At 36.7% G+C, this 15,797-nt stretch overlaps 1 protein-coding gene across 1 annotated transcript; it reads left to right on the top strand.

The window, feature by feature from the left end:
* The first annotated feature begins 3,227 nt into the window (after nt 1–3,227).
* On the top strand, nt 3,228–15,243 carry LOC115431048 (Fc receptor-like protein 5). Its single transcript, XM_030151295.1, has 6 exons — nt 3,228–3,251; nt 4,490–4,525; nt 8,069–8,311; nt 9,468–9,707; nt 11,876–12,046; nt 14,987–15,243. The coding sequence occupies exons 1-6, from the start codon at nt 3,230–3,232 to the stop codon at nt 15,094–15,096; spliced, it is 822 nt and encodes a 273-aa protein (XP_030007155.1). The 5' UTR covers nt 3,228–3,229; the 3' UTR covers nt 15,097–15,243.
* Nucleotides 15,244–15,797: the final 554 nt, after the last annotated feature.

Below are 15,797 nucleotides of genomic sequence, written 5' to 3'. Positions count from 1 at the left end.
CTTAGAGAGTTGAATTTAAATCTGTTTCAAATAACAATTAGTCCCACTCAAACTTAATTTTAGCGAATCGTTCTAACCCCAGAATTTTATTTAAGGTTATAGATTCTATCATTACCCCTTCCCCCTGTCATTTTACTGACACCTCACAGGACATGTGTGAGGTGTTCTTAAAATTCTTTTTTAACAAAATTAAAAATATACGGCGACAAATCACCCCCCCAGATCATGTTTTAGATACAGGTAGGGAAACTTTTAGTTATTTTAAAAATTTTGAACCTGTTTCACTGTCGTTTTTAACTGAAATAATCTCTCATATGAAATCAGCTATGTGCAGTCTTGATGTCATCCCCACTAAATTTCTTAAAAAGGTTTTAGACACAGTTGGACCCAGTATTTTATCAATCATTAATAAATCCTTACTACAAGGCACTGTCCCCCCTTCTTTTAAACATGCTGTGGTCCAACCCCTTTTAAAGAAACCAAACCTTGATCCCTCTGATCTTAATAATTTTAGACCAATTTCTAAACTCCCATTTTTATCTAAAGTTTTAGAGAAAGTAGTTTCAACCCAGTTTTTAGCTTTTATGTCTCATTGCAACCTCTTTGAGAAATTTCAGTCTGGTTTTAGACCTTTACACAGTTCAGAAACTGCCCTCCTCAAGGTCACCAATGACCTTCTTTTAACAGCTGACAGAGGAGAGAGCGCTATTTTAATTCTTTTAGATCTCAGTGCCGCCTTTGATACTGTGGATCATAATATTTTAATTGAACGTCTTAGAACCTGGGTTGGCATCAGAGACACTGCTCTTAGCTGGTTTTATTCCTACCTTTTAGATAGAACCTTTGCGGTCACCATAGGCAAGCACACATCCTCCAAAGCCCAGATTGCCTGTGGTGTACCGCAGGGTTCAGTTTTAGGCCCGATTTTATTTTCTATTTATATGCTCCCACTTGGTGAGATTTTTAAACGCCACAACGTCTCCTTTCATTGCTACGCGGACGACACACAGATATACCTGCCCCTGAGACCGGATGACCCCAGAAGCCTAGCTGCTGTGTCTGACTGCCTCAGTGATGTAAGTCGTTGGATGGCCCAGAACTTCCTTCAACTAAACAGCTCCAAATCAGAGGTCATACTGTTCGGTCCACTAAGTTCCACCATTGCAATAAAAAATAGCCTCAGTCCCCTCTCCTCAAACATTACTCCCACCGCAAGAAATCTCGGGGTAATGTTTGACTCAGACCTCTCCTTCCAAGTACATATAAATAAAGTTATCCAATCCTGTTTTCTCCAGCTACAAACTATTTCCAAAATCAAACCAATAGTCCCACACCATGACCTGGAAACAATCATCCACTCATTCATATTCAGCCGACTTGACTACTATAATTCACTTCTGTCCGGCATCAGCCAAAAATCACTGTCTCGCCTCCAACTGGTCCAGAATGCAGCAGCTAGGCTTCTCACTGGTTTTAGCAGACAACATCATATCACTCCTATCCTTGCATCCCTCCACTGGCTCCCTGTTTGTTTTAGAATTGATTTTAAGATTTTACTGATCACTTTTAAAGCTCGAATGGGCCTGGCCCCAAGTTATATAGAAGAAATGCTAGTTGACTACGAGCCAGCACGCAGCCTTAGATCCTCGGGCAGAGGGCTCCTGGCTGTTCCAAAGTCGAGGCTTAAATCAAAAGGTGATCGGGCATTTTCCATCAGCGCCCCTCGACTTTGGAACGGCCTGCCCGAGGAGATAAGGCTTGCAGAATCAGTAACATCTTTTAAATCACTTCTTAAAACACATTTTTATAGACTTGCTTTTATGTGATGTCTGTCCCCTTTTTAACCTGAATTTTTATTTTTAATTTTTTAATTTGATCCTGTTTGATAATTAACTTGTTCATACATCTCTCTAATTGTGTTGCTTCTGTTTTAGTGTTTTTATTTGCTTCGTGTATCCTGCTGTTGTGCCCTCTGTCAAAGCACTTTGTAAACTTTGTTTTTAAAGGTGCTATACAAATAAAGTTATTATTTTTATTATTAGAGCAAAATTTACTCTATGGCCAGTGTCAAATTTTCAGAGTTAATTCTACTCAGTTCAGTGTCAAAATTAACAATGAAATGTGTAAAAATATTTAACACTGTGGTGTTTTCACACTGTTAGAGTAATAAGATTACACTTTATAGAGTTTTTTTTTACTCCAAATTTAGTTTAAAATCAACTCTATAATGTGTTAATATGGAAACACTGTAGAATTGCAGGGGTTCCCGAAGTGGGGGTTGAGAGATGATGTTCAGTAAGTTTTAATGTAACTCCTTTAATTGTAATAAGAGGTCAGTATAATTTCTAGGGAGAGCAATTATTCCATGTGTCAATCACCCCAAGATGTACTCATGACTTGACAGAGCTGACTCCTCCCACCAGTACAGCTTCACTGTGATAATCAGGTAAGGCATTGTTCATCCTACAGGTTTGACTAATGGTGTCATAAACATAAAAAGGTCAATAAACGTTGTAAAACAGACACATTAACCTAAATAAACATGAACACAAAACCTCCTTGAACCCCTGTACATAAAATATTACACAATGAGTAAAATGTCTGGTACCCATAATGCAGCGTGGCCTGAAGGCACTAATCATCACTCTGTAGTGTTGAATTTTACACTGCATCTGTGCAGAACTTTACACTGACTTTTAACTCTACTGTTAGAGCTGGTTTACTCCATAGAGCTAAAAATACTCTATCTAGGTTAAAATAATTTGAGTCTGAAATATTGACACTGTATTTTTTTTACTGTGTACTGTTAATAAAAAGGTACATATCGATTAATTCTCCAGTGAAAATGAAGATCTGGAGTTGGTCCCTGAGGGTCTTCAAAGGCAGCTACCACCCCTAATGTGTGCTGTGTGTAATGCTAATGCTAATGCTAATGCTAGGTAGTGTGTGAATTTCGCTACAGAGACCATAAAATGACTTGACCTTTCACCATTAAACACAAATGAACAGTAGACTGTTTCTTATACAGGATGTGAATACATGTCACATCCTGAAAGCCTCTTCACTGGTAGGGGGTGGATGGTAACCATGGTAACCAGGCAGTCTGACCTCTTCCATCCGTGTGGCCACTTTCCTGTTAAATGAAACCACAAAGGTTTCACATGAAGTGAGAATGTAGGTGTTAAGATTTGTCACTGTTTGTCGATGTCGCATTTGGAGCTGAAGGACGATGAGACAAACATCTGTGCTGAGTGAGTACGATCTGTTACCTTCACTGTCCAACACCAGCATCAGTATGAGGGGACGGAGACGACACCGACCGAACAGTTCATTTTGCTTTCTTTATTTTTTCCTTTTATTTATTTATTTTAACAGGAACAATGCACAATATACATTAACCTTAAACAGGACAGGTGTAATGAAGCAGGTTGTAGCACTAGTGCTAATTTCCACCTGTAGTACCTGTTCAGGCTGATGTTATCATTTAGAAAACAGACATTAATACAGCGGTTTCCAACCTTTTTTGGCTCGTGACCCCATTTTAACATCACAAATTTCTGGTGACCCCAGACATTCAAAACAGAGACATTTTTATTTTTGCTAAAATTAATTTCTTTTGATCATGTAATAGTTTGCTATACTATGTTGTAAATAAATGATAATTTTAGATGACATTTAGTCTATATTATGTATATTATTCTGGACAGAGGCAGTAAATCCAGGTGTAGATTACTGCACAAAGGGAGAATTGGATTTCTGTTGGTCAGGATATGTGCAGTCAGTCCAGATGTGATTTACAAGGAGGACAATTAATACTGAACACACAAGAACTCAAACTATGAATTATGAAAGAGCTGCAGCATCTGAAACTGACCACAATGAACATTTGACAGATAAACAGAACCACAGTGCTGCAGTTTCAGCTTCACAGTTTGTCTGGTATGCTTGTGATTGGCTCTGTCAACTCACCATAGATTTCTTATTAGTTGCTAATTTTTATTTATTTATTTATTTATTTTTTAATTTTTAGCAATTACTAGAAATTTCAGGCCACCTCATTTGAATTCCAGGCGACCCCACGTGGGGTCCCGACCCCAAGGTTGAAAAACACTGCATTAATAAAAACTAAAACATACAAAAAGCAGTTTCAAATGCATTTCTATAACTCCATCTATATTAAAAAAATCATTCACATCCAACCATTCACTCTTCTTCATCCCACTGCAGTCCATCTCACACACTCTAAGCATGTTGGCATTACACTAGACATTACATTACAACATTTACACCTTAGAAACATTCTGACTTTGCTGTAAAACTGCATCTGAGAGCAGCTTCAGCAGGAAAAAGTTTAAGTTTGGATGAAGTTGCAGATGTAAAGGTTTTCTCTGAGTGTGTTCATCTGACAGAACCACAAACCTGAGTCTGTTTCTGTCAAATCTACATTTGTAAAAGTCAAAAAGCCAACAACAGTTTTGTTTCTCTTTAGTTCTGATGTTGCTGATGTTCTGCAGAACTGACCAAGGTGAGAAAAGACTCAGAGGTGGAAGAAAAACCACACACACCTCATAACTTATTCTCACAACTTTTTCCTTTTGTTTCCTACATTTTAACACCGATATCTGAGCTGAATTTGGAATTATTTTTATTTAGCATCACTGCGTGTCTTCTTCATGGAATGATTTACATTTACAAAACAATGACATGACCATAAAAACCCGATAACTTAGTATTTGTAATATTCAGTTTACATGATCATTGAAATTTGATCATTGAAAAACCCAGGTTTAGATGCCTCAGTCCATTATTGTATTTCTTTTGGAGCACATACATATGTAGTGATGGTAGAATCAGACTTCCTGTTGTTTTTGCATTTGCTGTACACATCTCTCTTATTGTGTTGTTTCTGTTTTAGTGTCTTTACTTGCATCTTGTATCCTGCTGTTGTGCCGTCTGCTTTGTCTGTCAAAGCACTCTGTAAACTTCGTTTTTGAAGGTGCTATATAAATAAAGCTATTATTATTATTATTATTATTATTATTATTTCCAGATCATTTGGTCTTCTCAGACATGGCAACACCTACTGTCAGAACACTTTGTCAACTTTCTGCTGCTGCGTGATGTTTGTTCTTTTTTTTTTTCCAATCATGTTGCGAATACATCATTTCTGTTTTCTACAGTTTTGTTTTAACATGTTCAGATGTAAAAGAATGACATGAATGAGATAAACAGGAATACAGTTGAGCTCAAAATTATTTATACCCCTGCCTTTTTGTGTGTGATTTTTTTGTTTTTGTGATGAAATGAAGGAGTTTTGTCAACTTTGTTTGTGACTTACAGTATATGTAATACACAAGTGAAGGAATAACAATAAATGATACTTGACGACATTTTTTCAGGAGTTTTTCTATTCATGGATTTTCAAAAAACACCATGTTCATAATTATTCCTGCCCTAGGTTTACTCAGGCCAATGTCTGTTCTTAATAGTCAGTAGAGGAACCTTTGTTCTAGATCCGGGGTCTCAAACATGCGTCCCGGGGGCCAAATGCGGCCCCCCAGAGGTTCTAATCTGGCATGCGGGATGAATTTACAAAGTGCAAAAATTCCACAGTCAAGGCTGTGGAACTCATTTTAGTTGCGGTTCCACATACAGACCAATATGATCTACAGTCAAATAATAACCTACAAAAAACAATGACTCCATATTTTCTTCTCAGTTTGATGAGAAAAAAATAATATTACATTATGTCTATAAATAACGACAACTTCAAATTTTTTGCCTTTGTTTTAGTGCAGAAAATAACAAATTATGAAAATATTTACATTTACAAACTATCCTGTAACAATAAAATGTGAATAACCTGAACAAATATGAACAACCTGAAATGTCTAAAGAAAATTCAGCACAATTTGAACTATTTTCTGCCTGTTCCTCAGTGTTTAGTGTCTTTGTAGATCTGATCCATAATGCACATGGAGAAATGGTAAGTTGAGGAATAATATTGTTAAAATTACACTTATTTTTCTTAAGAAACTTCAGTTTTTTTCAGTTTATTGTCCACCTCTATACTTACATCAAACTAAACTAAGATTTTTTGCTTAATTCAAGATTTTTTTTTCTCTCTTTAACCCCAACTGGTCAAGGCAGACGGCCATCCTCCAGGAGTCTGCGTCTGCTCCAGGTTTCTGCTCTTAAACGGAAGTTTTTCCTCGCCGCTGTCACCAGTCACAAGTGTTTGCTCCTGGAGGATTCTGTTGGGTTTCTGTAAATTGGCTTACAGTCTGGTTTTTGACCAACTCTATATATAAAGTGTCATGAGATAACTTTTTTTGTGATCTGGCATTATATAAATAAAATTTGATTGATTGAGTGATTTAATTGGTTTTCCCCTGTAAGTCGCTTTGGAAAAAAGCGTCTGCCAAATGCATAAACATAAACACAAACCGTGTATGGGTGATGAAATGTACGTCAATTAAAAATGAGTGCATCTGTGGTTTTCTAGGAGCCACTGTTTTAAACTAGAAAAGCACTTGGAGAGCGCAGACCTCTGCCAAGGTAGATCAGTCCCCCCCACCCCCGATCACCACCAAAATTTAATCATTTGTTCCTTGTGCCAGTATCAACATTTACTGAAATTTTCATCCAAATCCATGCATAAATTTTTGAGTTATCTTGCACACGGACAGACGGACGGACAGACAGACAGACCAGCGCCGGCAAAACCATAACCTCCTTGGTGGAAGTAATAAGTTTTAAAAGTGTTGTATGTTGGACCCTCTCTCTTACAGGGAGGGGCAGGTTATTCCAGAGTTTACCTCCTACTACTGACAGTGTGTTTTGTCTAAAAGTGGTGCATACTTCAAAGTTTTATGTTGATATAATCCTCCTTTTTCATGATGCCCTCTGTCTTGATGAGGTTCCTGGTGCCACTAGCAGAAATGCAACCCTATAGCATAATGCTGCCACCACCATACTTGATGGTTGGGACTGTGTTCTTCAGCTTGAATTTCTTCAAGTGTCACTTGTTGATATTCCTTCTCTTGTAAGTCACATAAGTCACAACACTGCAAAAAATCTAAATCTTACCAAGTGTATTTTTCTCATTTCTAGTCCAAATATCTCATCACATTTAAAATAAGACAGAATCACCTAAAGAGGAACTTTTCAGTGAGATATAAGAAATTATTTTTAGACAGTAGATCTGGAAAGTCTGATTTCAAGAAATCTTACCAAGATAATTTTCACTTGTAACATTGGCAGACTTTTTGCTTAACTCAAGATTTTTTTTTTGCTTAATTCAAGCAACAAAAAAAAAAAAAATCTGCCAATGGAACAAGTGAAAATTATCATGGTAAGATTTCTTGAAATAAGATTTTCTAGATCTATTGTGTAAAAATCAGTTCTTATATCTCACTGAAAAGTTAATCTTCAGGTGATTCTTATGTCTTATTTTAAGTGTGATGAGATATTTGGAATAGAAATGAGAAAAATACATTTGGTAAGACTTAGATTTTTTGCAGTGAAACAAATTTGACAAAACTGAATAATTCTGAGCACAACTGTACATACATGAAGACATATTAGGGAGAAATCCAGGTGTGTTAATCTGATTTCTCATAATCAGATTAAACATATCAGATTATATTATTTACATGATTAAATCAATAATCCCATAACTCCAGAAATCAGATAATGGTCAAATTTTTAGTGTGAATGCAAACAGGCTCAGAGACAGACAGAAAAGATTAATCTAACGGTGAAAATCACATGACAAACACAACAAGACTGAAATGGATTTAATCTGTAAAATTAGACATTACAAGAATAAACTGTATTAAAGACACAATAAGTAAAAATATGCAAATCTACAAGATGAAAGTAAGATGCAACAAGATGAAATCCTTTAGGTCTGAATTAGTCTTGATGTAAAATACAAGGTGATTTACTTCAGATACAGTAAAAGTTACTGTACTGAGGTGGTGGAGTATCTGCACTGACCTAGGACACGCAGGAGGACGGTGGTCTGCGATGGTTGGCTCATTTTCACCTCTTGTTTGGGGTCCAGTCCAGCTGAATCCTGACAGGTCTCAGTTCTTTGAAGGCCAGTCCTTGTCTGTGATCTGCGCTGCTGGTGCCAGCACCAGGAGGAACACCACCAGAGAAACCAGGACCACATGTGGGATCGAATGGGGGGACGTGGACGGGTCCTTGTGCGCGTTGAAGTACCTGGACCGAATAGATGACGGAGTTTACTGGTGTGAGTCCGGACTGGGAGAGGCCGGGTCCAGTGCCAATGTCATTGTGACTGGTAAGAGCCGAATGTGGAGTCTCCAGAGCTCTGGAGATGGAAGTAAACGCATCATGGTCAGAGGTTATACTGGTCCATTAGCATTAGCATTAGCATTGTTTTAGAATTTTTAATGGTACATTTCAGTGCCTCAACAACAGACACTTACTGCAAAATTCAACTTCAAATAAACAAAACACTAAAACAAGACGTAACAGAGTTGTTGCATTCAGGTTGAGATGATATAACGGCGACAGTTCAGTCTCAGCTCAAAAAAACAACATGGCTCCTGAACGGGATCTTTACATTTTCACCATCAGAGGAGGTTTATTCGGCCCAAATAACAATTGCACAGTTCATTGAACACTTTCAGTTTCTTTTGAACTGGCTTTTAACCCATAAAGATCCAGGGCTACTTTTGTGGTAGTTCCCAAATGTATTTTTCTCTCTATTTCTGAAGCAAATTATCATCATTTATTCTAATATTATCCTCTGTATTTGACTTTTTCTCAGTAAAAATCAGTTATTTTACTATGTTTAATTCACTGATCATGTAGATGTTCATAAAAAGCCCAAATTAAAGTTGAGGATTATTATATCAAAAACAGAGAAAACTGAAGAAAGTGACTTTTTCAGCAAAATCTCTCATTAACTGAACATAAACCCAGTGTGTCCATCCACTGTCACTGATCCTATTCCATGGGTTTGACTGGGGAATCAATGTTGTAGAAGATGACAGTGTTTCCACGGTAACTACAGAGCCTCTGAACGTCCAAATGGGTCATATCTGAGGACCATGAAAAGATGAAGAACTGTATTTTACACCAATTATTGACATGTATTGATAGGATTAATGGATCAACAGGTATTAAACAGTTTAGATCAGTAGATGGTTTTGGTCGTTGGCGGCTGTTTGGGTCTTCATGGGTTAAATGTGTTTTAATGTGTGGCGTTTATTTATTTTATCCACCAGTTGTGTTTTAGATCTTTTATTCTATTTATTTAATTTATTATCTTATATCTATTTTAATCACTTTTAGTATATTTTCATTCTTAATTTTACTATTTACCATATAATTATCTTTTGTATCTTCCTTCCTGCTGGAGATGCTGGTGGGTGGAGTTTCTGTAAATGTGGAGGTGGTCTCAGATCTCAGATCAGTACTTGTGTGTCCAGGTGGACCGGTGATCCTGCAGAGTCCGGTCTCTGTGATGGAAGGACGTGACGTCATTCTACGCTGCGTAACGAAGACCTCCTCCAACCTGCCCGCTCATTTCTTTAAAGATGGCTCTGCCCTCGGCACTGGGCCTGCCGGTCACATGACCATCCGCCAGGTTTCACCGGGTCATGAGGGCTCGTACAGGTGTGAGGTGGGAGGAGTCGGACAGTCTCCGTCTTCCTGGATGTCTGTCTCAGGTCAGGACGTTTGACTTCTGGACCAACGCTGCCCTCTGACTTTAAGATGATGACTGACCATGACTTCTGTCCCTGAGTTTCTATGTTGAAATTAAACTCATTTTAGTTCAGGTTCCACATACAGACCAAGATGATCTAAAATGGACTGGACCAGAAAAATAATAAGAATTATCTAAAAATAATGGCAAAAATGTACATGATTTTGAGAAACATGAATAAAATGAACAGAAATAAACAAAAATAATTTTTTTTTAAAAAAATCAACAAATATAAAAAAAGAACAATAACAATGAAACAGGCAAAAAAATTAGCAAAAATTTGAGAAGCATCAATAACAAAAAAATAAACAAAAATAAACAAAAGAACACACACACAAAATCAACAAATAAGAACAACTCAAACAATAACAACATCAAAACATGTACAAAAATTTGAGAAACATGAAAGAAAGGAAAGAAAGTAAGGGACTGAAGTGGATCAGAGGATCTAGAACCATGGTTCCCTACGGGTCAAAGCACTACTTTTAAATTATATGTCAATGTATATGACACTAACAAAATTTTCTAAACGTATATTGACATATGAACTCTTTATTTTTATTCTTTCAACAAAATATATTCAGTCACACAGTCAACACGCTCACGGAAGATGAAAAAAACAACAAATATATAATGACTGTATCGACAACTGAAAGGCATATGAGTCGCACAACAAAACAGAGACATTTCATGACAAGTTACCATGACAACTCTTCAGTAAAGGGAAAACACTGCCTCCGAAATGATCATGACTTTTACTATGTACCTAAGATCAGCTTCATTTAACTGTCTCTAAACTCAACCAAACAGGACTTTACACTAAGTTTAATGATATTTTTAAAATCTTATGCTTGGATGAACAGTACCTCACAGTCTTTATTGAAGGCTTAATCTTTGTCTTTGTTTTAGTGAAAAAACAAACAAACATTAAATCATGAAAATATTTACATTTACAAACTATCCTGATACAATAAAATGTGAATAACCTGAACAAATATGAACAACCTGAAATGTCTGAAGAAAATTAAGCACAGTTTTAACTATTTTCTGCCTGTTACTAAGTGTTTAGTGTCTTTGTAGTTTGGTTCCATAATGCACATGTAGAAATGATAAGATGAGGCAGAATATTGTTAAAATTGCACTTACTTTTCTTAAGAAATTTCATTTTTTCAGGTTTATTCACATCTTTTTTGTTTGGATTGTTTATAAAAGTAAGTATTTTCAGAATTTCATGGGGTTTTTTGCACTAAAACACAAACAAAAATTTGGAGCTGTCATTATTTATAGGTTATTATGCTATAATTTTGCTGGTCTTTCAACTTCAACTTTCAACTTTATTTATCCTTAGGAAAGGAAATTCAGTGTGCAGCAGGGATCATAAACACAAAAGCACATACACTAAACACATTCACAGAAACAGCACCACCAGATGCCACACCAATAAAATTACACAGTACAGGACAATACACAATGGAGCCATTCCCTTCCCAACACAAGTAATAAAAAGGTCCAATAGGGCAGTACACAAGTTAACTGCCAAAATGGCCATGAGCATTAAAAATAAATAATCACATAAATTTTTTTTAAAACTGACACATAAAAAAATTCTTGATATCAGCTAAGTGAATTCAGATTGCTAATAGCCACAGGAATAAAGTGTGGCCCACTAGAGATCAAATCAGGCTGAATGTGGAACCTGAAAGACAATGAGTTTGAGATCCCTGTATTACAGGATCAAACACAAATTAATTTGAGCTCCGTTTGAATGTCTGGATTCGCCAGGAATTTGTGATGTTAAAATGGGGTCAAGAGAAAAAAAGGTTGGAACCACTGGATTATTCTGTTCAGTAAAGCTGTATTTAATGGAGTTGAGCTCTACTTCATGTTCATGAGTCTCAGTTAAATGGAACTTCATCATCTGAATGCTAAGCTAATAGCTACATTACTGTCTTTTTGCTAAACTAAACACTGTTTTTACCGTCTTCATTCTAGTCCAACAGAACTTTTCCACCTGAACATTAAACTAAACAGTACTTTACCGTCTTTACACTAAGCTTAACCGTACCTGAACGTCTTACTTGTGTCTTTCTTGCACCAGCCTTCACCTGACAGGTGTGTTTCTGTCAACAGGAAACCCTACAGTGCACCCCTTTAAATCAGCCCCGCCCACTGCTTTGGCTCCACCCCCTGGCTCTGATGACCTCCAGCTCCTGCTCAGACTGTTCTGTCACCTGGTGGTCTTCTGTCCATACTTCATCTCCACTGTGCTCATGGTGTCTTTGTATCGACACAGAGCTACAGGTAACACTGAACCAATCACTGACCCGATCAATCAATACATCAGCCAATCAGGATGGCAGGTCTGGTTCCCTTTAGTTTCAATCCAGATCAGGTCTGTTTGTGTCTTTTACAAAAGCTGTTGACATCTTATTTTGTTGTATGACTTTTTGCTCCAGTTTTATGAGTTTATTTATTTATTCTTTTTTTTTTTTTTTTTTTCTTAACAATTTTTATTTCTCATTTTAACAGTACAGTACAGTCTCCTCAGGTTGAGGAGCAGGAAAAGAGCAAAAGAACAGAAAAACCAACAGATGAAAAGAACAGCCTGTGTTGGTGTCAGAATATTTAAGGTCCTTTAATAGATACATTTGTCTCTGAATGTCAGCCATTTTCCCCAGTTTTTTATAAAGAGATTTTCTTTCAACTTCAGTTTAGATAGATAGATAGATAGATAGATAGATAGATAGATAGATAGATAGATAGATAGATAGATAGATAGATAGATAGATAGATAGATAGATAGATAGATAGATAGATAGATAGATAGATAGATAGATAGATAGATTTACTTTATTAATCCCTTAGGGGAAATTCAGAATACAAATGCGGTCACCGCTCCACAAACACAGCCATACCACATCAACACTGAATAAATAAATAAATGCAGAGTGTAAGTAGCTGTGAATAACTTAGATTAAAAAGACGTAGACTTAAAAGACAAGATGTGTTTTCTACCTAAAACATAAAAATATAAAAGCATAAAAACATAAAATCATAGAAACCCACCCGAGGACAGAAGTGTTCCTGAGCTTCTACCTCCTATACACCCCCACCCAGCTGCTCCTCCTCCTGTCTCTTTATATGTCACTTTATGCACTGATTCTTCTAAATTTCCGAGGTACAGAACAAGACAAGAATTTGGGATTGCATCAAGTCAAGGTTCAAGGTTACTTTATTTATATCCATGGGTAGATTTGTTTTGCAGTCTAGGTGACTGCTTTTGGCATTACAGCAAGACATACACTGAACCTGTCAGACAGGTACATGATCGAGCTTCCAGACAGGACGAAAAATACCCTGTGTTCCACCATTTATCAGTTTAGCAGCATGGATAAGTAAAATAACAGAGTAAATAAATAAGATTAAATAAATAAAAACAAGATGCAATAAAACACAATAAAAACCCAGAGAAGATAAAAACAGTCTGGGATAAAAACCAGGATAAGAACATAAAATTAAAAAATTTGAAGTCACAATAATAATAAATAGAGCAAAGAAATAGAATAAATAACTAAAAAAGTTAATAAAATGAAATGTCCATACACACACCTCACAGAGAGCTGAGTGAACCTTTCCTCAGAAGGGTTGGATATTTGAGCATTTCCAAAACATGTGTGTGTGATCTGAATCCATGTGATTACAAAGTCTCCAACACAGCTGTAGAGTATTCATGTGTTTACTTTTAATTTTAGGTGTGAAGAAATAACAAATTAGATTTTTCCAGTTAAATTCTCTCCATTTAGGTGGTTGTGATGTTGACTGGTGTGTTTCTCACATATCGTTCCATATCCCCTCTGGAATCTCCTCACCAGCTCTCTTTCCCATTTGCTTTTAACATACAATGTTGAGTCATTTCTAGAATCCATCAGGAGTTTATTCTTCCTTATATTTGTGCTTGGGTGCTTCTGTGAAACTGGGTTTATTTTAGTATCTGTCACTTTTCCATCTTTTCAGACCCAATAATTAAAGGTAAATGTTGACATATGTTTCCCAAGATGGACCTAATGATGACCTCAGATAAATGCGAAAAAAAAATTATAGTCTTGCTCTGAGCCATCCCATAATTAATGAATTTTTAATCAAATATTGGGTCCAAAAATAGGACCCAAATATGGACATTAAATCTCCCTAGGTGTCAGAGCATTAGATGTGTAAACATGTGTAAATGCTCTTCTATAGACTCTAAATAAAGACACTGTGTTCAATGTGTCGATCCTAGTGGTTTTTCTAATCCACACATGTGGATTTTTCATCAGTCTCAGTCTCATTCCAGGTTTGATGTGGAACCCATCGTGTCCACTGGTGTTACATACAGAACCTGAACATTTAAACGCATATAAATCGAGAAAGCAGTCATTTTTGTGAAATACTGCCTTGCATAATTAGTTCAATTCCCAAAATGTACCTGTGAGAAAATAAAGAAATATACAAAAAAAAATCGTAGCATGAAATTTTCATGTCCTTTTAACCGTGTTACATGCAGATTTTTTAAATTAAATATAATGTAAAATAATATAAAAATGTGTTTTATCTGAAAAATTTTTCTCTTTTATCTCAGTAAATATTTATTTTTAACCTCCTCAGACCCAGCTATGGGTTTTCTGTCCACATTTGTGGACAAGAGTTTCACAACTTTATACAGAAAAAAAAACAAAACAAAACTGTCCACCACAAAGGATATTCCATAAAAATTTTAAAAACGGCATCTGAAAAAAATGATGCATCATGATGTTTCCAATATAGGCACTTATTTAAAAAAAAACAAAAAAAGCTTGTACTTTGCTGACATTTCCTGGGTCTTAGGAGGTTAAAATAGACCCAAAGTGCTTCCCAACCTGCTTCATAACACTCGTCTACATCTGGTGTGAATTTTTAGCCCCTCTGTCCTGTTTTTAGGACCAGTTTCACAGAAGCACCCACTTCTGTATTTTGTAATTTTTTTTAAATTTTATTTTGTTATTCTTGAACCTATGATTATTTTGTGGATAAATGTGGTCATGTGAGTCCCAGTCTTTGTGAGTCTTACAGTGTACGTTTGATACTATTTCTAACTTGAACATGATTTTATTATCCTTTTATTATTGTTTTATGTTTGCTTATAGTTCCTAAAATTCATCAAAATACCAGTTACATGAGCTCAGTCAGATCATCCACATTCATCCTCTGATTGAATCACTGCAGGAAAACAGCACCCCGTCTCCATGGCGATGGCGGCACTGCCCACCCAGGCCGAGAGGGGATTGGATGAAGACGATGACATCATCCGTGTCACCACTGAGCATCAATTCTGAACAGAAAAAAGACTAAAGTCACCGCTTTGAGCTTTGTTTCTTTAGTGTTAATGACTATTTTAAATAAAGTTTTGAAAAGGCATTTCTCCACTGACTTCAGATGATTGACAGACTTCAGAAAAACAGTCCATATCCTTCAGCTTCTATGGGTTCATGTTTCAGAATGTAATAAAAACTCACCTGGTCCTCTCGGCCTTCTAAAGTTGTTTAACTCTGTCCTGAAGGCCCACCACTGTGTTCCCGTCAGGTGGAGGTCTGGACTTCGACCCGGTTCTGGAACAGCTTGATTCTCCTGTTTCAGTCGTTCTGTTGTAGATTTACTGGGATCATCAACCGGTTTTCCGTGACCCAGTTTGACCCGGGTCGCCTCAGTGTTGCAGGACCAGACCATCAGAACCTCCACCAGCCTGTGGATGGTCAGAATGAAGTGTTTGTGCTGATGTTTGGTTCTGGTCCAGATGTGGCGCTGTGGATTATGGTCCAACATCTCCACTTCATCTGGACATTGTCCCACAAGTCTAACGGTTTGTTCAGATGTGTCTTTGTGAACCTAAGTCCTCCTGCCATGGTCTATTGAGAGAAGACACTCTGACCTGGTGACCCTTCCAAACAGGTCGTGCTCAGTCAGTGTTTTACAATATTATAATTTGTTAACTCAGGTTGAAGATAGACGTAGCTCCAAAGATCATGACAGGGAAAGC

This window comes from Sphaeramia orbicularis, chromosome 13 (assembly GCF_902148855.1).
Source record: "Sphaeramia orbicularis chromosome 13, fSphaOr1.1, whole genome shotgun sequence".
In the NCBI taxonomy this organism is placed as follows: Eukaryota; Metazoa; Chordata; class Actinopteri; order Kurtiformes; family Apogonidae; genus Sphaeramia; species Sphaeramia orbicularis.
This window is presented reverse-complemented; position numbering and strand designations above follow the sequence as displayed.